This window comes from Eucyclogobius newberryi, unplaced genomic scaffold, assembly GCF_026437365.1.
Source record: "Eucyclogobius newberryi isolate DKJ021-1_F unplaced genomic scaffold, fEucNew1.0.hap1 SCAF_2, whole genome shotgun sequence".
In the NCBI taxonomy this organism is placed as follows: Eukaryota; Metazoa; Chordata; class Actinopteri; order Gobiiformes; family Gobiidae; genus Eucyclogobius; species Eucyclogobius newberryi.
The window spans coordinates 40,585,225-40,612,706 of record NW_027315834.1 but is presented as its reverse complement, the minus strand read 5'-3'; the positions used below and the strand labels follow the sequence as shown (position 1 = coordinate 40,612,706).

General features: G+C 44.1%; 2 protein-coding genes across 5 annotated transcripts in view; both read left to right on the top strand.

The window, feature by feature from the left end:
- Positions 1-4,408: 4,408 nt before the first annotated feature.
- On the top strand, positions 4,409-6,214 carry LOC140367565 (zinc finger and BTB domain-containing protein 26-like). Its single transcript, XM_072454092.1, has 2 exons — positions 4,409-4,716; positions 5,215-6,214. Exons 1-2 carry the CDS (start codon positions 4,411-4,413, stop codon positions 6,100-6,102), a joined length of 1,194 nt encoding a protein of 397 aa, XP_072310193.1. The 5' UTR covers positions 4,409-4,410; the 3' UTR covers positions 6,103-6,214.
- Positions 6,215-7,060: 846 nt separating this feature from the next.
- The window catches only part of rc3h2 (ring finger and CCCH-type domains 2), a 48,256-nt gene continuing 27,834 nt past the window's right edge, over positions 7,061-27,482 (top strand). The window contains exons 1-18 of one of the 4 annotated variants that reach the window (XM_072455336.1): positions 7,061-7,452; positions 15,319-15,635; positions 15,938-16,055; positions 16,193-16,420; positions 17,074-17,249; positions 19,375-19,575; positions 19,655-19,787; positions 19,914-20,032; positions 20,091-20,203; positions 20,439-20,738; positions 21,223-21,422; positions 22,019-22,332; positions 22,716-22,859; positions 24,230-24,370; positions 24,989-25,150; positions 25,240-25,480; positions 25,601-25,676; positions 26,456-26,648. In XM_072455336.1, the coding sequence (XP_072311437.1) occupies positions 15,405-15,635; positions 15,938-16,055; positions 16,193-16,420; positions 17,074-17,249; positions 19,375-19,575; positions 19,655-19,787; positions 19,914-20,032; positions 20,091-20,203; positions 20,439-20,738; positions 21,223-21,422; positions 22,019-22,332; positions 22,716-22,859; positions 24,230-24,370; positions 24,989-25,150; positions 25,240-25,480; positions 25,601-25,676; positions 26,456-26,648 (3,090 nt within the window). In that variant the 5' untranslated portion in view covers positions 7,061-7,452; positions 15,319-15,404. Of the gene's footprint in view, positions 7,453-14,637; positions 14,841-15,318; positions 15,636-15,937; positions 16,056-16,192; positions 16,421-17,073; positions 17,250-19,374; positions 19,576-19,654; positions 19,788-19,913; positions 20,033-20,090; positions 20,204-20,438; positions 20,739-21,222; positions 21,423-22,018; positions 22,333-22,715; positions 22,860-24,229; positions 24,371-24,988; positions 25,151-25,239; positions 25,481-25,600; positions 25,677-26,428; positions 26,649-27,482 lie in introns of those variants that run through there. The other 3 variants (XM_072455335.1, XM_072455333.1, XM_072455334.1) reach the window with 3 other exon arrangements.

The window sequence follows — 27,482 nt, the reverse complement described above, 5'->3', positions numbered from 1 at the left end:
CCATGGTCCACAATGTGCCACGGTCCACAGTGTGCCATGGTCCACAGCGTGCCATGGTCCACAATGTGCCATGGTCCACAGCGTGCCATGGTCCACAGCGTGCCATGGTACACAATGTGCCATGGTCCACAGCGTGCCATGGTCCACATTATGCCATGGTCCACAATGTGCCATGGTCCACATTCTGCCATGGTCCACATTGTGCCATGGTCCACAGCGTGCCATGGTCCACAGCGTGCCATGGTCCACAGTGTGCCATCGTCCACAGTGTGCCATCGTCCACAATGTGCCATGGTCCACAGCGTGCCATGGTCCACAATGTGCCATGGTCCACAGCGTGCCATGGTCCACAGCGTGCCATGGTCCACAATGTGCCATGGTCCACAGCATGCCATGGTCCACAATGTGTGCCATGGTCCACAGCGTGCCATGGTCCACAGCGTGCCATGGTCCACAATGTGCCATGGTCCACAGCGTGCCATGGTCCACAATGTGCCATGGTCCACAGCGTGCCATGGTCCACAGCGTGCCATGGTCCACAATGTGCCATGGTCCACAGCGTGCCATGGTCCACAATGTGCCATGGTCCACAGCGTGCCATGGTCCACAGCATGCCATGGTCCACAATGTGCCATGGTCCACAACGTGCCATGGTCCACAACGTGCCATGGTCCACAGCGTGCCATGGTCCACAGCGTGCCATGGTCCACAACGTGCCATGGTCCACAACGTGCCACGGTCCACAGCGTGCCATGGTCCACATTATGCCATGGTCCACAGTGTGCCATGGTCCACAGCGTGCCATGGTCCACAGCGTGCCATGGTCCACAATGTGCCACGGTCCACAGTGTGCCATGGTCCACAGCGTGCCATGGTCCACAGCGTGCCATGGTCCACAGCGTGCCATGGTCCACAATGTGCCATGGTCCAAAGCGTGCCACGGTCCACAGCGTGCCATGGTCCAGAGTGTGCCATGGTCCAAAGTGTGCCATGCTCCAAAGTGTGCCATGCTCCAAAGTGTGCCATGCTCCAAAGTGTGCCATGGTCCAAAGTGTGCCACGGTCCACAATGTGCCATGGTCCAAAGCGTGCCATGGTCCACAGCGTGCCATGGTCCAGAGTGTGCCATGGTCCAAAGTGTGCCATGGTCCAAAGTGTGCCATGGTCCAAAGTGTGCCATGCTCCAAAGTGTGCCATGGTCCAAAGTGTGCCACGGTCCACTGCGTGCCACGGTCCACAACGTGCCACGGTACACAGCGTGCCATGGTCCACATTATGCCATGGTCCACAGCGTGCCACGGTCCACAGTGTGCCATGGTCCACAGTGTGCCACGGTCCACAGCGTGCCACGGTCCACAGCGTGCCACGGTCCACAGCGTGCCACGGTCCACAGTGTGCCACGGTCCACAGTGTGCCACGGTCCACAGCGTGCCAGTTTGCAGTAGTACGTGTGCTATTACTTTTGACATTTGATCAACTTGTATTCTTTTCACAAACGCAATATTTGTCAGAAAAATCGCAATTAGAAACAGTATTTCTAAACATAAACCATTCTTTCTGCATTCAATTACAGCCAACATATTACATACTATTATAAATTTACATCATAACGAGATAGAAAAAGTACTTTCAGCAACAATTGCCCGCATTGTTCTTCAGAGATGTGCTCAATCAACTGTCAGAGGAAGACTTTTTATGAATCACAAGTGACTCAATCAAAAGCTCCAGTTGCAAGTCATCAGTCTCAGAACCACAACAAAAACTGTAGCTGTGAGAAGTTCAGAGAAACCTAAACCAGCAGGCCATTGTTTCTTCTAAATACTGTGTAAGTTGCTGTAATGTAATGTAATGCAATGTAATGTAATGTAACGTAAAGTAATGTAATGTAACGTAAACCCAATTTAAGTTTTGTAATCTCCAAATGGCAATGTTTTTCTTGTATAAACGAATAAAATCTATCTCCTGCAATACTAAGCCTTTGCTATTCTACTGTCTACTTTGTCCACCATGAGTCTTTTTCAGACTCGCACATGGTTTTATTCGGGTCTGTGCATCATTGGCACGGGACCCTCTGAAATGAGCTCTTTGCAAAGCCATTACATACAAAAGCTCCTTCTCTAATAACAATTGTAAGTGTTCCAAACTCAACCTCTTTTTTGCACCTCCTCCACTCAGTTCTTCTTTTTTATTTCTCAAACCCATAAGAATAATAATAGTGGCCTAATAAGTGGATGTACTGTATCCATCTTGATAAACTGCTGTTGTATTCTGGCTTTGGCCCATGATAATAATGATAATTATGATAATAATGATAATATTAGTCTGACAGTGGGGCAGATGTGATGAGACGCCACGCAGTCCTCTAGGATTCTAACATTATGGCCAACATGATGCTTGGGCAGATTCGACACTTGACTTACATTGCGCACAACAATGTTTACGGACTTTTGACGTTCTCTGCGGGATCTTAAAAGAAACACAACAGCGTTTTGCATGTGCACCGGGCGGTTTCAAAGTACTTACGCCGTGTGTGTCCTCTGGCTTCGGGGTCCTCTTCCAGCACAGCGCAGTTGTTCGGTCTTCGTGGTCCGACGCGCGTCTGGACTTGTTGCGGACGGAGTCGAGTCTTCTTTACATGTCAGTGTTCCCGGAGCTCAAGCTAAACGCGTCTTGACCCTGCTTCCGTAAAGCCTGGACTGACAAATTAGTGAGAAGCAGGAAGAAAACCGAGTCCGTTCTCACGAGGGTCGAGCTGCAGAGCGGGGCTTCGTGGACGGTATGAGGGCGGAGCAGACGCGGCTTTGGCTCCTCTTCGCCGCATGACTGTGCGGCTGTGGCAAAGTGCTGCTGCACATTATTCACACTGACGGTGGTGTCTGGGGCAGTGGGGCTTCAAGGACAGAGACAGAGCTTATTCTATTACTCTGTAACTAAACTGTTTTCACTGGTCCAATAATAGTCCAATATATTTTTACACCAAATATTTTGGCCTTCTGTGACAGTACCAATACTATAACAACTTATAACAGGACTATAACAGGACTATAACAAGACTATTACAGGACTATTACAGGACTATAACAACTTATAACAGGACTATAACAGGACTATTACAGGACTACTACAGGACTATAACAGGACTAATACAGGACTAATACAGGACTATAACAACTTATAACAGGACTATTACAGGACTATTACAGGACTATAACAACTTATAACAGGACTATAACAGGACTATTACAGGACTATTACAGGACTATAACAGGACTATTACAGGACTATAACAGGACTAATACAGGACTTTAACAACTTATAACAGGACTATAACGATTTATAACGGGACTATTCCAGGACTATAACAGGACTATAACAGGACTATAACAGGACCATAACACTGTTATACATTATGGCCAACATAATGTATAACAATGTTATCTCTATTCTCGGACTATAACAGGACTATTACAGGACTATAACAGGACTATATAAGGACTATAACAGTGCTATAACAGGACTATTTCAGGACTATAACAGGACTATTCCAAGACTATTCTCGGACTATAACAGGACTATTACAGGACTATTACAGGACTATAAAAGGACTATAACAGTGCTATAACAGGACTATTACAGGACTATAACACGACTATTCCAAGACTATTCTCGGACTACAACGGGATTATTACAGGACTATTACAGGACTATAACAGGACTATAAAAGGACTATTCTAAGACTATAACAGGACTATTACAGGGCTATAACAGGACTATTACAGGACTGTTACAGGACTATAGGACTATAAAAGGACAATAAAAGGGCTATTATAGGACTATTATAGGACCTGTTTTGTTATTAGTCAAAAATACAACAGAAGTGCCACTAAATCCTGGCCCAGGAGGACACTGAAAGGGTTAACTCATTTTCTCTTTTGATTCAGGGTCCTCAGCAGAAAAGCACACACCCTCAGCCAGACCATTCCTTTACTGACCAGTGTGGACGAGTGAAGGAGGAGACAGTGAAGAGAAGTGGTTTGTGTGCAAGGATCTATCAGAGAGTGAGTAACCTACACTACAGGTATGTGCATGGGGCTGGATTACGCCACATAAAATCTGTCAAATGTAACCCAGCAATGCAGTAATGTAAAGACAAAAAAGAAAAGTGAATTTGCATATTTGTGTAACTCAAATACAAGTTTTTAGAAATAGGCTACTGTACTAGGACCACTTTTGAATACTTCTATAAAGGGTTATTTTAGAGTTTTTCTGTTTTGATACCAGTTTTAAAAATATTCCCATTACATATTTTTGAATTATCCATCCCTAACAAACATAAATGAAAAGTTGTGATATATTGCAGTATAATGCATTGTGCTCACCGTAAACCCTCTGTTTCCAAAACAGCAGCCTCATGTCAGACCAACCTGATTCTCTTCAGTTCAGACTCCCCTCCCACCCTGAAGCTGTGCTCAGCAGAATGAACGCCCTGCGAGAGGAGAGGCACTTCTGTGACATCACGCTCCTGCTGAGAGGTCCTTTGGGTGCTACCGAAAAGCTCAGTTTTCATGGTCACAAAGTGGTGTTGGCTGCAGCTTCTGACTTTCTTCGGGACCAGTTTTTACTTCATGACGGTCGGGCGGAGCTGGCTGTTGGCGTGGTTACCGATGTTGAAGTGGGGGAAAGATTATTGCTGTCTTGCTACACTGGAGTCCTAGAGGTGATCCAAGAACAGAGGTGGACAATATCATCATAAGTGTCTCACATTTCCTAGAACTGTCCTTAGGCGAAACACTTAACTGTGCCACGTTGTTAACCGGGGCCATCTGGCAAGTTAGTCATTAACAATTCTTCATTATGGCTTTGGACAATCAATCAATTACAAAAATGATTACTCAAATAATTGACAAAATGGTTCTGTTTTCTCTTCTTCAAGAGCAAAACTAAATTAACAATCCTAAAAAAATACCAATAAATAATCATTTGTCATCTACTCATGGACTTTTGACAGAACAAAACGAAATTCAAAATAATATCATGATTCCAACTGACTCAAATACTCATGCATTTTTACGTAAAGCTATTTCCTTTCACTTCTTTTTGTGGGTGTTTTAACAGACATGGCAAGGGTTCCGATCATTTTGCCCACCACTGCAGTAATATTGATCATGTTTTGTTTTATTTTCCCACTTTAATGTCCCTATATTTATATGTTTAGGTCCCTCGATGTGAACTGGTTACATACCTCACAGCAGCCAGTGCTCTGCAAATGAGTCGTGTGGTGGAAAAGTGTGCTCAAGCCATTTCCCTTCACTTCAGCCCCGCCCCGGAGAACACCTCAAAAGAAGAGGAAATCCAGCAGACACAGGGCGCCAATGCTACTTTAAAGCAGAAAGCTATTATTGACCCTCAAATGGGCGAAGTTGATTATGAAAATGCAATATGCTGCCTGAAGGTATTGGAATTAGAAAGTAACATAATGACCAATGACAATTGGAAACATGTAGGCCTGTCTAATGCTAAATTTGAACTACACAGTCCTGCAAATGGCACCACATCAACAAACAGAGAATATCCCAATGAAGACGAAAGACTGCTGGACAGTTTGCCGGACAAAGATGATGGAAAAGGTGAACTAAATAGTACAACTGAAGAACCTGTGGCAGAACATGAGATTGCTGTTCCTCTGGATACGCCAACACAAAGTACAGTTAAAGCAGATAGAGTGGACAACCGTTTCCCAAAGTCATATTTGTGCCAACAATGTGACCACGTCTTCCAGCGCATGGATCATTATGTCCAGCACATAAAAGACCACCACTATTATCAGTGTTTAGTTTGTAAGAAGAGTTTCCCCCAAAAGATTGCCTTGTCTCGCCATGTACGTGTCCACAGCCCAGTCAAGCCTTACAGATGTCCTCTGTGTCATAGCACCTTCCCCAACAAGGCCTCGCTGCAATACCACATCAATCTTCACATAGGCAAGCCACACAAGTGCAACTACTGCACAGCACAATTCAATCTCAAACCAGGCCCAAGGCGCCACCTAAAGGACACTCATGAGATGAGCAATCTGGAAAATGTGCTTGAGGAAGATGACTGTTAAAACATCTTCAACAGCCTGTACTTTTAAAGAGTAAAAATAAATGTAATATACATGTTCTGTGTTCACCAGTGTGCGTCTTATGTGCTGCATGTGTAGCTCAGGAAGAGAAAAAAAGAAAGCAAAAAGGTTTTGACTAATCTCATGTCTTTGTCTCCCATCGAGGCAACTGCGTTTGGGATTTGGGGTGTTACAAATATAAATTGAATTGAATATAAATTGAATGTCATCATATTTGTTTAAATGACATTGTAATAAAAAAGACGGACAGATTTTTTTTGGAGCTTATATTTTTTTAATTACACAGACAGCACAGACAGCCTGACCTGAAGCAGTTCACTGAGCATTCCAGTGTGAGTGAATTCTGCAGTGCGTCTGAGACCGGGTCTGAGAGGGTTTCCATGTTCTGTATCACCAGGATTCCCCCAAACACACTTCTATCCTCCTGGCCCACAAACGTCATCAACATCATGTCAGAGAGTAGGCCAAGGACAGTAGGACACCTGCGTGGAACAGAGCAGTCCAGACCATGATTAACATTATTATGCTGTATAAAATCATTATAAATAAATAAATGTGTAAAACATTGACATGTTGTAGGTCTACTTCCTCTTTGACACTGGTCTGGAGTCTGGACCGTGGACTGGACGCGCTGCTGCGCTCTGCCGCTCTGCGCCGCTCTGCCGCTCTGCGCCGCTCTGCCGCTCTGCGCCGCTCTGCCGCTCTGCGCCGCTCTGCCGCTCTGCGCCGCTCTGCCGCTCTGCGCCGCTCTGCCGCTCTGCGCCGCTCTGCCGCTCTGCGCCGCTCTGCCGCTGCCGCGCTGTTCCTTTAAACTCCGCAGCCCACGCCTCGAAAAGCGGCTTGTTCCGGCTTGCCCCTGCACATCTATTTATCCTTGCCCAACACATTAAAGTAGTGCTCGTGCGTGCTTCGCGCTACATTACGCGCATAATCTGTAAATCACACGCTTGCTCTCTGGTCATTGTTGATGGGGTTTGGCGCCCGGTCAGCGCGCTAGAATGTCTCATTGTCCTCATCGTGCAGAGACGCAGCACTGGCTCCATCAGTGGCGGAGCGATACAAGCGTCTCTCCTCCTGATTTGTCAAGAGGAGGGTGTGTGGCTCGCGCTACCTGCACGTACTGAGAGGAAAGAGGCTGACAGTGGAATTTGGACTAAAAGGATCCGTCTGCTGGACTCTGAAATGCGCTGCTTTTTGCCTTTAACATCGATCGTCATGTCCAAGGCCTGGTTGCTGTGTAGATTTGGCCAATGATGTTTTTTTTTTTTTTGGATGGACACTCGTGGATGACAGTGAATATGTTTATTCTGGTACTCCAGTGGAGAGCGTGAGGTATGTCATTCTTCCAGAGACAAATTCAATTCCAATATATCTTCATGTGCAAATACTGTAACCAAACTGCTTATGGTATAATTCTGTCCGGAAGTATTCTTTGCAACTGGTGCCTACTGTGTTATTAAACGACTTAGTACGTTGCATTTAAATTGGCTGCTGAGATTCTGGTTAAATCTCTAATGACATAATGCATTTTTTTTAAATGTGTAATGTAGAAAGTCTGCATTTATAGTTACAACAGTCTTGAGGCATGTGTGGCATGTTTTTTTTATAACCATAGCTCTGGGTAATAAAGTTTAATATAAAGTTTGCAGCAGCAGCAGTTGTTAATGAATAACCAGGAGACCAGGTCATCTATTATTCTCATATCATTATCCAAGGCTGCATCAAACTAGTGTTGAGATTACATAACTGGTGTTTGTGCTGCACACATTACAACAGCAGTGTTAAAATACTTTTACTCTCTATTGCAGATTGTATGAAAGCCCTGCCTCCCATTCAAACATTGCCCCCACACTCAGGGATGACAGAACTTATGAATAAGTGACCAAAGACCCATAGACTCATCCATTACACTCAAAAGCACTGACATGAGGGGAAAAGCGTGCAGGGCATAGTATACTGTAGAGATAGATATTTCCCTGTTTGTAAGATGTTGTACAAATTGTAAAGGTGCATCTTTCTTGTTTAAGAGAAGTTTATTGGTTTTCATCCTTACTTTTTCGTACAGGCCAACCATAACCGTTTGCACTCTCTTCACAGTCCTGGATCCTCTGAAAAAGAGATGCTACATCTCAGTGGGACTTAACAACAGCAGCCTGCACGGGGACTAGGCAAGGCAAGGCAAGTTTATTTGTAGAGCACATTTCATACACAAGGCAATTCAAAGTGCTTCACAGCAGGAAAAATGCATTCAAATTACAAAGAAATTACAGAAATACAATAAAATTAACTAAATTAAAAATTATCAATCCAACTGATTTTCTAAACTAATAAAATCACAAACAAAAGAGAAGAGTGCAAAGAAAAAATCCTTTTAGTCATATGCGCAGCTAAACAAAACAGTTTTTAGCTTAGATTTGAACATTGTCAGAGTAGAAGCCTGTCTCACATCTTCAGGAAGACTGTTCCAGATTTTAGCTGCATAAAACTGAAACGCAGATTCCCCATGTTTAGTCCTGACTCTGGGCACCAGCAGGAGGCCGGTCCCTGAGGTCCTCAGAGTCCGAGATGGTTCATATGGCACTAACATATCCAAGATGTACTTTGGTGCTAGGCCATGGAGAGACTTGTACACAAGCAGAGCTGCTTTAAAGTCTATTCTCTGAGCCACAGGGAGCCAGTGCAGAGACCTGAGAACAGGACTAATGTGATCATACTTCCTGGTTCTAGTCAGGACCCGAGCAGCAGCGTTCTGGATGTACTGCAGCTGTTTTACAGCTCGTTTGGAGAGACCAGTGAGCAGGCCGTTACAGTAGTCTAATCTACTGGAGACAAACGCGTGGATAAGTCTCTCTAAATCTGGTTTTGACACTATATTTTTGATTTTGGCAATGTTTTTTAGATGGTAAAAAGCTGCTGATGTTATTGATTTGACGTGGCTATTAAAGTTCAAGTCTGAGTCCATTATTACCCCCAGATTTCTAATTTGGTTTGTAGGTTTTAGAGCGAGACTCTGGAGGTGACCGCTAACACTTTCTCTTTGTTTCTGTGGACCAAAAACGATTATTTCAGTCTTGTCTGAGTTCAGCTGGAGAAAGTTGTTTTGCATCCACAAACTGATCTGTTGGATGCAGTGACAGAGTGAATCTACTGGTCCATAGTCACCTGCCGATAGTGAAACATAGATCTGAGTGTCGTCTGCATAATTGTGATAGGACACATTTTCACTGCGTATCAACTGACCTAACGGCAGCATGTAGAGGTTGAACAGAAGGGGACCCAGGACTGACCCTTGGGGCACTCCACAGGTCAGGGTCATGTGGTCTGAGACACAGCTACCAATTTCAACAAAGTACTTCCTGTCTTCCAGATAGGACCTTAACCAGTTTAGGGCAGTGCCAGTGATGCCCACCCAGTCCTCTAGTCTCTGTAAGAGGATCCCATGATCGACAGTGTCAAAAGCAGCACTCAGATCTAACAGAATTAAGACTGAGGCTTTGCCCGTGTCAGTGTTCAGGCGGATGTCATTTGTCACCTTGACAAGAGCAGTCTCAGTGCTGTGATGAGGTCTAAAACCTGACTGAAAAACATCAAATGAGTTGTTTATTAAGAGGAAATCTGTGAGCTGTTGGTAAACAACCTTTTCAAGGACTTTGCCCCAAAATGGCAGATTAGAGATGGGCCGGTAATGACTCAGTACTGCGGCATCAAGACTGCTCTTCTTTAGGAGAGGCTTTATGACCGCAGTTTTCAAAGACATTGGGAATGTTCCAGATTGAAGCGACATGTTAACTATGTGAGTGAGTGGTGCTAACAAACTGTTCAGCACAGACTTTAGAAATTTGGTGGGTAACACATCAAGGCAGCATGTAGATGAACTCAGACTGGTGATGATCTCATGGACAGTTTTGTCAGTTACTGGTGCAAAGTGAGTCAGCTCTAAGTGTCTTGGTGGTTTTAGGGTAATTTTTTGCATTGTGGGATTTATAGCATTTTTAATGCCCTGAACTTTGTCATTAAAGAATAATGCAAACTCATTACACTTGGATGTGGAAATGAGTTCTAACGGCAGCTGAGCTGGAGGGTTTGTTAATCTGTTTACTGTGGCAAACAGGACACGCGAGTTGTTACTGCAGCTTCCAATTATTTCAGAAAAATATCTTTCCCTAGTTCTACATAAGATTAGGTTGTACATATTCAGCTTTTCTTTGTAAATCTCTTTTTGAACCTGGAGCTTTGACTTGCGCCATTTCCGTTCGGCCCTGCGGCACTCCCTTTTCTGTGCCCTGACCGAACTACAGGTGGAAATGAGCACTCGAGCTACAACCTGCTGCAATACATCTTGTTAAGGTTATTGTATATTGTGAACTGTCCATGTCATTAAATAAAATAAATACAAATCAATAAATCAACTGAACTAAAAATAAAAGTACTTTGCTGAGCCAATAATGGAGCATGCCTTGCCTCCTAGCAACGGTTTCACAATTGTTACTGTTGAATGTAACTATAAATACATCACATGTATTGTGACACACATATTGACGATTGTAGAAATATTCCAGGGAGAAATCAGCCATGTTCTGGGGATTATGCAAACATGTAATGAACTGTTTTTCCTCTTATAGAATCAACCTTAACATAAACACCAAACTTAATTTAAATAATATAAGACAAGATAAGATAACAATGGGGAAATTTCAGTGTTGCAAGTAGGCACAGAAGTGAATAATAAAAAACAAATAAACCAATCAACTGTAAACCATGTTGTTGATCTAATGTTGAAGGATTCACCTCACTGTGGAGACAACAATGCAAAAAGGTCCTCATGAAGTCACACAGATTTCAGGACCTTCTCTTTGTACTTTCGACAGAAGACAGGCATGTTCCCGGTTCCAACTAAAGATTCTGAGGGACACACGTGTTCAGCTTGGGTCCATTGGTGCTTGGTGGAAGTGAAAAGCCAAAAATAAATCCTTAACACTGGATATGTTACATCTGCAGTTATAAGATATGAGCCTTGACAGTGCCACAGTTGAATGGTTCAAACAGGTTGAGCAAGATTCATCCGTGTTATGACCAACACTGTAGACTTCTTGACAGTATTCTATTGAGAAGAATAACACAGTCAGAATGTCTGACCGTCAGGACCTTTACATCAGTGAGCGAGTACATCCAAACTATCTTCCTCCTTGTTTCTATCTTGACAGAAGCAAAAGAAAACTGTAAGCAGCCTCCTCTTGAACCGAGGCCAAGTCAGGACTCACTGTCCTGAGCCAGATGAGAGCCAGCCAACTGTTGGCTGTAAAGTCACAATGGTCTTCTCATCCTCCTCTCAGCACTGTCAGGGGCCATGTGCTCTCTCTCACCACTTTAGGGCTGCAGTAAAAACGTCATTTTTAGACACCTCACAACAGGATTCTCACTAACAAGTTGTAGGCTTCAGGTGAAACAGTGCTTTTGCCCAACATTCCAAACCACAACGTTCCAAATGACATTGTAAAAACATCCTCCAAAAGAAAGGGCTGTTGAGGAAAATGTCCTTCTGCTGCTGCTGCTGTGTCACAAGACTTGCATTACTCATGTGGGGGGCTGTTGTGTGTGTGTGGGGCTGTTGTGTGTGTGTGGGGCTGTTGTGTGTGTGTGTGTGTGTGTGTGTGGGGCTGTTGTGTGTGTGTGTGGGGGGCTGTTGTGTGTGTGTGGGGCTGTTGTGTGTGTGTGGGGGGCTGTTGTGTGTGTGTGGGGCTGTTGTGTGTGTGTGTGTGTGTGTGTGGCGCTGTTGTGTGTGTGTGGGGGGGCTGTTGTGTGTGTGTGGGGCTGTTGTGTGTGTGTGTGGGGCTGTTGTGTGTGTGTGGGGGGGGCTGTTGTGTGTGTGTGGGGCTGTTGTGTGTGTGTGGGGGGCTGTTGTGTGTGTGTGGGGGGCTGTTGTGTGTGTGGGGGGGGGCTGTTGTGTGTGTGTGGGGCTGTTGTGTGTGTGTGTGAGATGGGGGCTGTTGTGTGTGTATGGGGGGCTGTTGTGTGTGTGTGTGGGGGGCTGTTGTGTGTGTGTGGGGCTGTTGTGTGTGTGTGGGGGGCTGTTGTGTGTGTGTGTGGGGGGCTGTTGTGTGTGTGTGTGGGGGGCTGTTGTGTGTGTGTGGGGCTGTTGTGTGTGTGGGGGGGCTGTTGTGTGTGTGGGGGGGCTGTTGTGTGTGTGTGGGGCTGTTGTGTGTGTGTGTGTGTGGGGCTGTTGTGTGTGTGGGGGGGGCTGTTGTGTGTGTGTGGGGCTGTTGTGTGTGTGTGGGGCTGTTGTGTGTGTGTGGGGGGCTCTTGTGTGTGTGTGGGGGGCTGCTGTGTGTGTGGGGGGGCTGTTGTGTGTGTGTGGGGCTGTTGTGTGTGTGTGTGGGGGGCTGTTGTGTGTGTATGGGGGGGCTGTTGTGTGTGTGTGGGGGGGGTGTTGTGTGTGGGGGGGGCTGTTGTGTGTGTGTGTGAGGGGCTGTTGTGTGTGTGTGTGGGGCTGTTGTGTGTGTGTGTGTGGGGGGGGGGCTGTTGTGTGTGGGGCTGTTGTGTGGGGCTGTTGTGTGTGGGGCTGTTGTGTGTGTGTGTGTGTGGGGCTGTTGTGTGTGTGGGGGGGGCTGTTGTGTGTGTGTGTGGGGGGCTGTTGTGTGTGTGTGTGTGTGTGTGTGTGTGGGGCTGTTGTGTGTGTATGGTGGGCTGTTGTGTGTGTGGGGCTGTTGTGTGTGTGGGGCTGTTGTGTGTGGGGCTGTTGTGTGTGTGTGTGTGTGTGTGGGGCTGTTGTGTGTGTGTGGGGGGGGGGGGGCTGTTGTGTGTGGGGCTGTTGTGTGTGTGTGTGTGTGTGTGTGGGGCTGTTGTGTGTGTGTGGGGGGGCTGTTATGTGTGTGTGTGTGTGTGTGTGTGGGGCTGTTGTGTGTGTGGGGCTGTTGTGTGTGTGGGGCTGTTGTTTGGCGGGGGGCTGTTGTGTGTGTGGGGGGCTGTTGTTTGGGGGGGGCTGTTGTTTGGGGGGGCGGTTGTGTGTGGGGCTGTTGTTTTGGGGGAGCTGTTGTGTGTGGGGCTGTTGTGTGTATGGGGCTGTTGTGTGTGGGGGGCTGTTGTTTGGGGGGGGCTGTTGTTTGGGGGGGCTGTTGTTTGGGGGGGCTGTTGTGTGTGGGGGGCTGTTGTTTGGGGGGGCTGGTGTGTGGGGGGCTGTTGTTTGGGGGGGCTGTTGTGTGTGGGGCTGTTGTGTGTGTGGGGCTGTTGTGTGTGTGGGGGGCTGTTGTGTGTGTGGGGCTGTTGTGTGTGGGGGGCTGTTGTTTGGGGGGGGCTGTTGTGTGTGGGGGGCTGTTGTTTGGGGGGGGCTGTTGTGTGTGGGGCTGTTGTTGTGTGTGGGGCTGTTGTGTGTGGGGGGCTGTTGTTTGGGGGGGGGCTGTTGTGTGTGGGGCTGTTGTGTGTGTGGGGCTGTTGTGTGTGGGGGGCTGTTGTTTGGGGGGGGCTGTTGTGTGTGGGGGGCTGTTGTGTGTGGGGGGCTTTGTGTGTGGGGGGCTGTTGTTTGGGGGGGGCTGTTGTGTGTGGGGCTGTTGTGTGTGTGGGGCTGTTGTGTGTGGGGGGCTGTTGTGTGTGTGGGGCTGTTGTGTGTGGGGGGCTGTTGTTTGGGGGGGGGGCTGTTGTGTGTGGCGCTGTTGTGTGTGTGGGGCTGTTGTGTGTGGGGGGCTGTTGTTTGGGGGGGGCTGTTGTGTGTGGGGCTGTTGTGTGTGTGGGGCTGTTGTGTGTGTGGGGCTGTTGTGTGTGGGGGGCTGTTGTTTGGGGGGGCTGTTGTGTGTGGGGCTGTTGTGTGTGGGGCTGTTGTGTGTGGGGCTGTTGTGTGTGGGGGGCTGTTGTTTGGGGGGGGGCTGTTGTGTGTGGGGCTGTTGTGTGTGTGGGGCTGTTGTGTGTGTGGGGCTGTTGTGTGTGTGGGGCTGTTGTGTGTGGGGGGCTGTTGTTTGGGGGGGGGCTGTTGTGTGTGGGGCTGTTGTGTGTGTGGGGCTGTTGTGTGTGTGGGGCTGTTGTGTGTGGGGGGCTTTGTGTGTGGGGGGCTGTTGTTTGGGGGGGGGGGCTTTGTGTGTGGGGGGCTGTTGTTTGGGGGGGGCTGTTGTGTGTTGGGGGTTGTTTAGGAATGCAGGAGGTGTAAGTATTCTCTGTACTGGACTATAGTCTACAAATATTATTATCGATTAAAAATGATTGTATCTAACAGATTAGATGGCAAATGCAGATTGTCTGGATTCTTTCGGCAGTATTCTACAGAAAATATGTTGTATTTACCACCACCAACTTACCATTATAATAGTCCTGATTCATTAGGCTCATAATGAGGCGTAGTTTGCGGTGCGCGGCCCTAATTTCCTGTATTAAACGCACAGTAAGTTCTTTCACACTTGGATCCTTGAGTGGTGTTGGAAATAGGACGCAGCAGTTGTTCAGGAGGAACAGGTGTCTGTCAGTGTGATTTAAGGCCAACACTTGTCCCGGAGTCTCTCACTTCATTCTTCCAGTCGCACGGGATCTCCGCGAGGAAAGTACACAAGACGGGTTCCACAAGTATCTTCTGGAACATCAAAACTACGTCTTTGTTTCTTCTCACAACAGTTTCCGGATATTTTACTGACGCGCCGCGCATCGCAAGTTGTTTTATTTGGAAATTACGGAAACATGACGCGCGGTGATCAAAGAGCTGCTGTTCACGAGGCTGACGCGGGAATAAAGTACTTTGAAAGGTGTGTGAAGGAGGACATGGAATTGGGAAAGTCTACTCCCTAGACCCATTTCTTAAATACATGTGATTTAAGAAAATGTAAGCTTCATGTGGCTGTTTGGACTTCCTGTGGCGCGCGCAATGTTTATTCCGAAAATATAATGCAATGAACATATTAATGGAAGATTATGTGAAGCATATGGCTGGAAGTCCTAATCACACGAGTGCATCTGCAGCATATTGTCCAAACGGTATCTGCACTAATCGTCTGTCACGCTGCTTTAGAAGTTCTACAAGTTCGGTTTTTAATTTTAATTTTCTGTAAATTTCATAAAGGTTTGTGGTTATCAGACTGAACACATTTGGTCTTTAGGAACATGCTTTCATAGTGAATTTAATATGCAACAAAGATTTGTAATTTGATAAAATGTCTGTAAAGTATGTGTAAAGTATTAGGAGATTATACTTGTATGTTCAAAACGATGTATTTCTTTCACCAGTGGACACAGGATCTTGAAGAACTGTCTTCAGACGTGGGCTGGACATGAGTTCCCTCTGAGCTGGCGTCCTGCTCCTGTGTGGCAGAATGCCTGTGCAGGCCGCCCAGTGGACAGAGTTTCTGTCCTGTCCGATATGCTACAATGAGTTTGATAGCAGTGGTCACCAGCCCATCAGCCTGGGCTGCTCTCATACAGTGTGTAAAACCTGCTTACACAAGCTGCACCGTAAGGCCTGTCCCTTCGACCAGACACCCATCAGCACAGACATCGACCTGCTGCCTGTCAACTGTGCCCTGCTGCAGCTGGTCGAAGCGCAGGTGAGGACGCAATGTTCAGCCTGACATTCATATGCATTCATTCACACAAATCCATTGTTCATTTACTGTTCACGCATCACAGCCCATAAGGGATTATTATTATTATTATTATTATTATTATTATTACAAAAAATGATGAATAGAATTACTAATAAGTCCCCATGCTTCTTAGTTTTCACATGTGGTTCCAATTGAGTAAAAAAGCACATGTTATAGTCATTCTACAGATTAATGAATTCTCTAAATAATAGTTAGTTACGTCCCTAACATAGTGCGTACCGGCCTGTGTGTGTGTGTTCCAGGTCCCAGATGTGAGCCCTTTAAGCCTGAACAGTGCTGTAGAAGTGATGCACTATGAGGTGTGCAGGGAGTGTGTGGAGGAGCTGGCACTCTACCTAAAACCTATTGCCGGAGTCAAAGGTAAAGTCTGCGTGTAACTGGGACATGCATGTCACACTTGTTCATAATGCAAAATCTGAGACTTAATACACAAAATACCTCTATCTTTGGTTTAATCATGAGGCTTTAACCCTTAATGGCAATCTTATTTATTGCAGGTGTAGCAAACCCAAGTCTGCTGAGCCGGCCCATGCAGAGGAAGCTGGTCACTCTTGTGAACTGTCAGCTGGTGGAGGAGGAGGGCCGGGTGCGGGCTGTGAGGGCGGGCCGTTCTCTGGGGGAACGCACCGTAACAGAGCTCATCCTGCAGCACCAAAACCCTCAGCAGCTCTCTGCAAACCTGTGGGCCGCCGTCAGGGCTCGAGGCTGCCAGTTCCTCGGACCGGGTAAGACTAGCGTCCTCATGATACACACTACTAAAGAAATATTGGAGCACCACAGGGCGATCAGTCGATTAATTTCAGCTTATTAACTAGCCTAGTTTTTTGACAGAGATCCTACCTGACACAGTCCATTATGTTTATCTGGCCCTGGTCCTTGCACCATGAGGCTGTCCTAGCTCTTTGTGGCTAAGCTGACTTTCAAAATTCCTTAGAGCTCTATCTCACGGTCAACTCAAAATCTTGTATAAAAAATACATACATTTGCTTCTAAAATTGTCACCATTATGATTTTTTGGTTGTTACATTATTATTACATTATGTTGTGACTTGAATAATCACAATCATCTATTAAACCTAATAATCACGTCATCCCTATTCCTACCGCAAAACTATATATCATTGTTTTGGTAGGGATGTGGATGACAGTCAAATGTTAAATTTCTTGTTTATTCTGATCGCTCGTGCCGCAGCCCATGTCCTGTGATGATTACTCATAGGGCAGATTCTGACTGAGAAAACATTTCTCATCATGATAAAACTATGGGTTCATTTCAAGTCTGAGGACACCTGCTTTCACCACTACACGTTCACTGCATTGTTTTCTGTAAAGGAAAGTAAATACATTCTCATTATCTTTCCCTTACACTTGATGGCAGCTATGCAGGAGGATGCCCTGAAGTTAGTTCTGTTGGCGCTTGAGGACGGCTCTGCTCTCTCCCGGAAGGTCTTGGTTTTGTTTGTGGTGCAGAAGCTGGAGGCCCGGTTCCCGCAGGCCTCCAAAACTAGCATCGGCCATGTTGTTCAGCTGCTCTACAGAGCTTCATGTTTCAAGGTAAATATGAGACTGAAATCGTGACTTATTGACCAAGCTGGCAATGTAAAAATGTTCTTAAAACAAAATGTATAATTAGTTTAAAGATTATATCAGCATGCAAATGTAATATTCACTTGTAATACAATATTGAAAAAGTAACATTTCTCTAACAGAACTGGAAAGACGTTTAACTCTGAATTAGAATGTTTAAAATGATTGCAAATGTCTAGTGATTTTAAAAACAATTTAAGTATTAAAGATTTTCCATTTCACAAACATGGTGCTATATTTTTTGTTACAGAAAAAAGTGATTACCAATTTAATTTTGATGGTACTGTTTGCTGTATTTTAGTTTCTCCTGATCTTTCACACTTGAGTTGTGTTGAAAATAGGATGCAGCAGTTGTTCAGGGAGGAACAGGTGTCTGTTAGCGTGACTGCAGTTTCTGATTTAGGGCGAACACTTGTCCTAGAGTCTCACTTCATTCTTCCATTCGCACAGGATCTCCGCCAGAAAAATACAGACTTCGGTGGGATACACAAGGCTCTTTCGGAACATGATTCAAAACTACTTCTTTATTCTTGTATTTATAGTAGTATTATAGTTGTATTAGTTTCTCCTGAAAGTTGGCGTGTTTATTTCTGGAACAGGTTTTCTGATGGTAGTGTGGGTGGGAAGCCAGGAAATGCCAGTTATCCACCAGTGATGTAACAACAAGGCTAAATTTGCTCTGGTCATTTCAGACGGACAGTTGTTGCTGCTCAATCAATCATTGTCAGATTCTCCACTGATTTCCACAAATTGAATGAAAAGGCGCACTATTTTGTAGTGGTCCAAAAACGTATTTTCTCCATAGAAATGTTGTTTTTATGGTCTGTTCAACAAAGTCTCTGTAAACAAGCAGGGGATACCATCAAATCAATGTATTTTCAAATGCAAAATAAAGAAGTTCATACCAGACTGTGGAACGTTCCAGGCAAATCAATAAAAGCTTCATGAGACCAACAGGTGGTGGACACTGTACCAGAAAGCTGCACCTTAAGTCAAAATTGAAAGGTACATTTTGTAAGCACCATTTATAATTAGTACGGTATATTTTCATAGGCAAGTTTTAAATGATGAGGCTACTTCTGTGTCCAAAGGTTTATAACCTCATTCACTATAATGGCATTTTGACAGATTTTATCCTGCTCCTGGGCTTTTCAAAATGCTGTTTTCAAATGTAAAATAGTACAGACAATCAATAAGTAAAGTCTCCTTCTTCTAAAGAGTTCTTCCAAAATATATTTACCAATATAATTTTTAAAAAATGCTAAAGTAAACTACATTGTTGTAAAAAGGTATTCCCACTGATTTAATTTAGTGTGAAACACAGTTTCCGTCCCTGATGTCATGATGGTGTGTTCCAGTCGTCCTCAGAGCCCGGATCGTCCAAGTTCTGACTTGTAAACTAACAACTTTCCAACACGGAATTCCTATTTGGAAACTCGGCTTGAAAGTACCCTTTGTTTGGTGAAAGATAAACACCCAACAGATTAAATAATGCTAGTACTTTTATTTGCTCTCTGTCCACTCACTCTCTGTGAACCTGCTCTTGAGTTGCCTCTGAGCTTCTGCAGTTATTATTGCACAGTTATGAGAATGTTCTGAACGTCTACATGGAGCTATGCCAAAGCAAAAAAGAAATCACTCTCAAATTTAATTGTATTGTAATGTACAATTGTAAGTGCAATTGTAATGTAATAACAGTGTCAGGGCAATAAATTAACTTAAATGGACCCGCATTTTGGCTGATTTGAGTTTTTATTTGTATTACTTGATTGAGTTGTTACTGTAATACTAGTAAATGTGTTTCTGACTTGACGACTGGAACACAGACACTCTAAGACAATGACTGGAACACAGCATTAATTCATCAGGAGGTTCAGGCAAAGTCCCTGTCTGAGTGTTTGGACTCAAACTGTGACGTCACACTTAAAATCCCATTGTCATTCAGTAGGTCTATAACCATTATCTGTTAATCCATGGGTTTCAACAATTAAGCCTGTCACGGCAGCAGGATAATAACAGGGCTTCTGCTGTGCATGACCAGAGTGTACACCCACCACCTAAATACAGAATCCTAAAACCTCTGGACTTTCAGGTGACTAAGCGCGATGAGGACTCCTCCCTGATGCAGCTGAAGGAAGAGTTCAGAACTTACGAGGCGCTCAGAAGAGAGCATGATGCACAGATCGTACACATTGCCATGGAAGCGGGCCTACGCATATCACCTGAACAATGGTCCTCGCTGTTGTATGGAGATCTGGTTCATAAATCACACATGCAGTCCATTATTGATAAGGTGGCGTATTTTATATTAAAAACTGCAATAAAATATGTTTGAATTTGAGACTAAGTTCTGTCTCATTTGTGTTTTTTAGTTGCAGTCTCCAGAGTCATTTGCAAAAAGCGTGCAGGAGTTGACAATTGTTTTGCAAAGAACTGGAGATCCAGCTAATCTCACCAGTTTGAGACCAAATCTGGAACTACTCGCTAACATAGACCACAATCCAGGTTTGTCTCCAGCATCGTACGTGTATGTTTTGTTCTTACTGAATGCAAAGTAATTACTGCTATATTTAACCATTTCTCACATGGATCTTGTACCACAGCATAAATTACTGATTGGTCTCTGTTCAGATGCACCACCGCCTTCATGGGAGGAGCTGGAAAATGTGATGTTAGCTGTAAAACAAGTGGTTCATGGACTGGTTGAATTTATACAGAACTTCAGTAAGAAGAGCCATGATGCTCCTCAGGTATGCCATTTTAATAATGAATGAATAAAACAGTTTCTAAGGTTTTTCTTTTCTGCAGCCTCAGACCAACAGCAAGTACAAAACCAGTATGTGCAGGGATCTGCGTCAACAGGGAGGCTGTCCCAGAGGAACCAACTGTACATTTGCACACACACAGGATGAACTGGAGAAGTATGCAAGCTCTGGCCTTCATGTTACTATACTATACTACTAGATAAAAACGGCCAAATACTATATTCAATTTGATGAATTACAGTTCATCATCAAGTCTTCTTCCTCTTGAAACAATCCAATTTGGGCTTAGGGAATGAACTAAACAGTTTTGCGCTCTATACTGTAACATTAAAAATGGTGTCTTCCTTTATCAGTTATCAGGTAATTAATAGTTTATTTGCTTTCTTTGAAGGTTCCGTCTAAGAAACAAGAAAAGTGGCAGCCTTAGTCGTTCCGTCCACTTAGTGCAGGGGGTTTTGGGCAAGACCTTCACCATCGAGGGCTCAGACGTTTGCACTGAAGCGGGTCAGGACTCCATAAGCTTAGGAGACAGTGCAGTGATAGAGGGAAACCTCAGCCATCCCCAGGTCATCTGCAGAGGGCCTGACATGTTGGAGGACGTCACGAGAGCGCCGCCAAATGAATCCAATGTGGGAAGTGGACCCAACGAGCTGTGTTCCACCACCAGGGCATTGTCTGGGTCAGCGGAACAGTAAGAATTACCAATTAAAATACATTGTCCAGTGTTTATAACTTATTTACAACATATGAGGTCATTAATAGGGATTGGCAATATTGACAAAACATGTTTTTAAATATCCAGATAACAATATTCAGATGACATCATGTCCATCCAACAGTGTTGAAACATGTGTTTAAACTTATTAGTTGAGGTATATTTATCAGACAAATGTGAAATGTCTGTTAAATGAATCACAAATTGTGTCTTTTTGTAGCAATTTTTACTATAAACAATATACTCAATATCAAAATTCTTCAAAACAGCATACTCCCCACCTCCAGTCATTAAAAGTAAATAAAAAACAAACAAATATTAGCTTACATTTAGCACTCTACCTTTATTTAACAATCTTCTCATTGTCGAGATAATATTTTTATTACCGGTACATTCACTTTAGAACAGGCAAAACTCACATATGACTAACATGAAATGCTTTTTTGTTGTTGCTGTTTAGAAAATCAATTTCGCCTCCAAGAACTCCTGTGAGCCATTCCCTGGTGTCTTCCCCTTTGACCACTGGATGTGCTGATGGTGGTTCCCAAGTGCCCAAACACAGTCCTTTTTTAACACGTGCATCACATCCTTCTCAAGGCTCTGAGCTGTATTACCAGGATGCACATTCGCCTTATGACTCTCCCCAGTTTCAACCGGCATGTGAGTACATTTATTCATAAAGAAAAAACAGATCCACATATATTTAGCGCGTATATTTACCCAGCCTGCTGCCTCACGAATATGCATAAAGCTATATTTGAACACTTGCAAAGAAGGTGCTGCCTAAATTACATAATAACATATCAGCCTTATCTGTATTCTAAACAATTGATGTCAGAATTGGCTATGAAAAATGCATATTGTTGGATCTTTTAAAAGGATCACAGCAGAACGGAGAAGGCTTGGAGAGACTTTCATTCTTGTGATTTGTTTTTAAGCTGCCTTTAAACATTTTTGCATCTTTTGCCATACAAAAAATATTTGTAATTGTGTGAACTCTCATGAACTTGATCTTGTGGTGTGGGTCGGATATGGGTGGGTCTGATCACAGAGATAGTTTAGACAGCCCAATACAGTGACTCCTTTTTTGACGATTAATTGCTGCACAAAGCAAGATGTTATTCGACCTAGAATTCCTTTTGTCAACTACAGCCCTACACTTAATTTAATTTCATGTGATATGATATTTTCGACATCTTATTGTTTCCAATCTAAATAATAATGTGAAGAATAATGTGGTTTCCTTTCTTCACCAGCAGGCTCCTTCTACCCCTCCGCTCTTCACGCCCCTCACAAAACATGCATGGCTCGATTCCTTCGCTCCTCAAATGTCCCAGAATCCTCTCTGCCTCCGTCCCTGGGCCCTCCACCGTCTTCCTTCCCCAGTGATCTTCAAACCCCACACCCACCCTCCTCTTCGTCCTCTGGATACGCACCGCACCCACTGAGAGAGCGAATGAGCCACCCTGCTTTCCATGGCCACCCAGGTCAGCCTCAGTACGGCCCCCTGGCTCCGGCCCATGGTGTTTACGCCCCTCTCTACGACAGCAGGAGGGTCTGGAGGCCACAGGTAAATCTTAATTCTCATCTCTCACCTATGAGCTTTTAACTGGTTGCAGCAATGTTTCCTCACTATTAGTTTAGTTGTATATTGATAGACTCTTACACGTTTGAATAATCCTGTATTGTACTGCAAAATAACAAACCGCTGCTTGTTACGGTGGGATCAGTATTGTGTGTGTTATGTTTACAGTGTGCACAAATGTAAAACAAGTATCTACTTAGGTTATAGTTCAATGCTACCTACCTGAAAAAACCTGACCTAGCGACTGCACCAACAGTTGACTTCATTTTTGTGTTATTCCTTGATGGTGAAGGTGCAATTCCATGTAGTATTTTCGATATTGCACATGCAAATTTAAAGCGCTTGCATAATCATTGTTGTAATTACAGTTGTACCACAGAGAAGATGCAAGGAGCAACTCGCTCCCCCCAGAAGTGCTGCATTCAACTGTCTATCAGCCTCCACTAAGAGAGAGATTCAACTCTTTAGACAGTAACTACTGCTCAGGGGCAGAACACAGAGGAGTACACAGGGTAAGTGTCCTTTTAAGACAGGTTTGTGATGTCAGAGATGGTGATCAGGAGGGCTTTCATCATCGCTAAGCTCGTTCATCTATTAACGCTCATTAAAACTGTGTGCTAATATTTGCATGTCAGGGAGCTAGCTTTTGTTTTTTCTCTTCATGGTAATGCCCTCTGCTGACAGTAGATGTAGTGCTAACACAAATCCTGATGAGGGAAAGCCTGACTGATAGAAAGTTGTTAAAATGTTTTATTTTGATCACTGGTATATATTCCAGAAAATATAACACTAGACATGCAGAAATACCCTTTAATGTCATGTGTGTGAGATGCTAAAGAAAAGGAGCTCAAATTGACTCACGATATCTGAATTTCTACTGTTTTGCCAAAATAGTATATGAACGTCAAAGAGCTTACATATTTTACTGATTACAGTTGTATACATTGTAAACACAATGAAAGCCTTACTTTTCATTTGCACAGAAGCTACATAACTTGCTGAAAATGAACTAATCCCAGCATGCATTCAGTTATGTTTCTGTGTTCCCTCCCACACGCTCTCACCTCTACCTTTGCAGCCATCTACAGCGTCGCAGTGTGCAGTGGAGCTGTAGCCTCCCCCGCCATCCTCCCACTCCTCACCCAAATATGTATCTGCTTCTCTTACTCTTTCTATTCTTCTCACACTTTAAAACATCCTTACTGATCGTGCACACACATGAATTGGGCAAGAATGATTGTCTTTAATCTACATTTAGGGCGATAAGTATATTCTGCATGTCAAGTTGATTGGCTTTTATTACTTATGACATACTTTATTTGGTCACATGTTGTTTCCATAACATGTTTTCTTAAATATTGTTATTATATTATTACTATATTAAATATCACATTGTCAAACAATTAAGCTTGAAAAAAGACCTTAGTAAATAGTCCGATATCCTTAGCCGCCTGCATTGGAAATAACAGGCTGATGAGTTTTGTGTTGGAAAATTCACTAATATTTGAGCATCAATCTTGATATCTACCTAAACACTCGACATTGTATCTACTGGCATTGTATTTGGTTAAAAGAAAAAAAGGAAACTTGGTTTGTAGCATTCAAGGCCGTCCTACACCAACTTCTGGCATTTGGTTACTGAGAGAAAATGCTCACCTCAATTTGTGATTAATTAAGTAATTACTTGACTCTCATTTTCGTCCTCCTCACCAGTGCAATCTGGAGTGCCCCAGGGAAGTGTAATTGCCCGTTTACACAGTTACAGTTTATTCTCCTTTTGAATGGGTTATTGACTTCTTTGGATGGCTCATCAGCATTATTACCCCAAGTGCAACAAGATTTTAAATTATTATTATTATTATTTTTTTGTTCCTCCAATCAGGACTATGGCCGTGTTCCCCTGGGCTATGAGGATCTGTTCAGAAGGAAACAGGAGCAGTGGGCTCACCATCACCACCATCATCATAATGCCAACCGACCAACTCAGCCCTCCCCCATTTTCACCATTGATTTTGGAACAGAGGTAAAACAGCTCTGAGCATGGTCAATAGTGTTTATATTCAGCTGACCAGGTCACAAAGCACATGCACGGCTAGCATACAAGGAAACAGTTAATGGGGTAGTTTGAATGTGACATCTGCCATCTGATACGTGCTAGTGTGATAGCTGCATGAAGGACCAGTACTATTTAAGTCTGGGGATAGTTGCTTAGCAACTGAGAGGGAAGATTATGTGAAAATGTGTGTGATAGGAAGTGAGCACAAGACTTTAACAAGTGGTGACTTTTAGACAACTATGCCTTTGTTTCACTGAACATCATTAATATTACATGGTTTGTGTAATTGAATTGATAATTTCTTAAGCAATGAGTTTGAGCTTCTAAAAACTTTCAATCAATCAATCAAACTTTATTTATAAAGCACTTTTCATGTATAAAATGTAACGTAAAGTGCTTTACAGTGTGTATTAAAACAATCCCACATGCAAGCGCACACACACACACACACACACAAATACATACACACACACACACACACACACCACACACACATGTGCATAAGTGTGTATGGATGGAGGGAACACAAACAACAACAAAATTCTTCACTAACAAGTCTCTTGTAATTGTCCTCTGTCTTTTCAGCACGTGGAGGGGAGAGGAAGTCCTTGTATGGGCTGTCGATTCAGAGGGGAGGAGAGTTTAGCGCACTACTCTCCTTGGTCTTGTGGCTCTCTGGGTCCCTGCCTCAGCTCCTTTGAGCCTGACTCGCTCACACATACAGCCCACTCCTGCTCTGAGCATGTGGTGAGGAACTAATGTGCTTTACACTTTTTATGATTATCATCGATTTCTACTTCTCACTTTGCATAATGCTTCGCTCTTTTTCCCTGTAGGAGTTGAAAAATAACGAGAGTGGGTGCAGTGGTAATGGTGTAGCGAAGCCATGGCTGCATTCATTAGATCACTACCGTCGACTCAAAGATGAAGATCCAATCATTCCTTTCAGTGAGGGGCCTATTATATCAAAGTGGGGGGCCATATCTCGAGCCTCTCGCACTGGCTATCACACCACTGACCCGGTCCAAGCCACAGCCTGCCAGGGCAGTGCCAGCACCACTGCCATCAACTTCAGAGGCAAGATCTCATTTACACTTAATGAAAACTCATTTTTAAACATCCAAACATCATCCCCTGTTTATATGCAGTTTACAATGAATCTAATGTCTTTTATTGGTTCCTGTTTACCAACAACAGACTACAATGACCACAATGACTACAGATGGAACTCGAGAGGATCAAACTCTTCCAGCCATTCCAGTTTTCTGGACAGGTACACTCAGGCTTCTGTTTGGCATCAGCGCACAGGCCAAATGCTGCCATAATAAAAAGTGGTTGTGCAAATGATCCCCAAGGAGAGGATCAGCAGTGTTGAGTTGGATCCGTTGATTTTAGTGGGAGGGGTTCAATACTATTGCACAGATTATTGTCATGTAAATGTTCTTGTCTTTCTTTTACAAATCAACAGCCAGCACTACAACCTGGTACAGGTCCTTCAACTATAATGTATAGTTCACTATCACTGTCTCAAAAAACAATTCTAAAATAAAATAAAATACACGAATAAGACACAACCTCAGGCTAAACCTGGTACAGTTGTGATGCGTTCACTTATTGGGACAAAAAACTCATGGTAATGAATAAGATATGACTTCGAAAAATTACCACAAATGTGCTTTAATAATGCAAATGACCTTGTTAAGTAGCCACCATCTTCAGATCTGTTAGCCCTATGATGTTCACTTCATGAAAAAAGAGCCCCATAATAGATATATATAGAATAGAATATTTTAAAATAAATTACACTAGTCAATTTCACAATTGACTTCTCTGGGCACAGTTCGGAGAAGTTGTGCTTATTGCATTTTCCCTCTCAGAATTGTCTCCATTTTGTGGTGGACTAAAAATAAAGTCACCTGTTGAAACCCACATGTTCACTGGAAAATTCCTTTACTCTAAATCTAGAGCGCTCACACAGTTCTTTTACAATTTTGATAAATGTCAGTTTGTTTTTATGTTTTTTAGTAAGCAGCTTTGTTCATCTGATCTAAGAGGAAGGCGAACTTCTATTGGGACTGGGGAGAAAATAGTGTCGGAGCTGCAGCCGTATCGAGCTGTGTATGGCCTGGATGAGGAGAGACTTTGTGAGAGTGAACCAGAGCCCGACCGGGACATTGAACTGGAACTATGTGCTCTTGACATGGAGGATGACTCAGACCAGCAGGATGTCAAGTCACAGGACAGTGTAAGAACTAACGAGTAACAACAACAACTACTACTCAACAACACAATATTTGCTAATCACTACATTTACATGTCAGACCGTCTAACAATATTATTGACTCCAAAGCAATATAAACATAATTAGGCCCGAGCCCCAGCAGGGCGGAGGGCCTATTGCTCCCGCAACGCTGCCAAAGGCAGCGTCGCCCCTGGCAAGTACAGTGAACTAGCCCATGCCGAAGGCATGGATCATGCATACTTACTCCTGCTATGACAGAAATAGTCAACAATTTGTGAATGGGCGTAGCCCATTCACAAATTGTTGACAACAGCAGCGCGAAGCGCTGCATTCCTCCAAAAACCCTCCTGGCATTGCCTGTACGCGAGAATCCATGCCGCAGGCATGGGCCATGCTTGTATCTGCTCAAATCAATGGAAGTCTATGGGGAGTGGGCGGGTCATCCCGACGGAATGGGGAGTGACGAGCGCGTAAGCGCTCGTAATGATGATTCCACCCCATGGCGGCATGGGGAAGGCTTAGAGCTTTCAAACGATGTATAATTTGTTGTTATAGTGGAAACGGCTATATTGTTTTTGCTAAAAATATTATTATTATTATTAGGCCCGAGCCCCAGCAGGGCGGAGGGCCTATTGCTCCCGCAACGCTGCCGAAGGCAGCGTTGCAACTGTCTGACCAAACATGCGGGCGCAGCCCGCATGTTTGGTACCCCGTCGCCCCTGGCAAGTACAGTGAACTAGCCCATGCCGAAGGCATGGATCATGCATACTTACTCCTGCTATGACAGAAATAGTCAACAATTAGTGAATGGGCGTAGCCCATTCACTAATTGTTGAC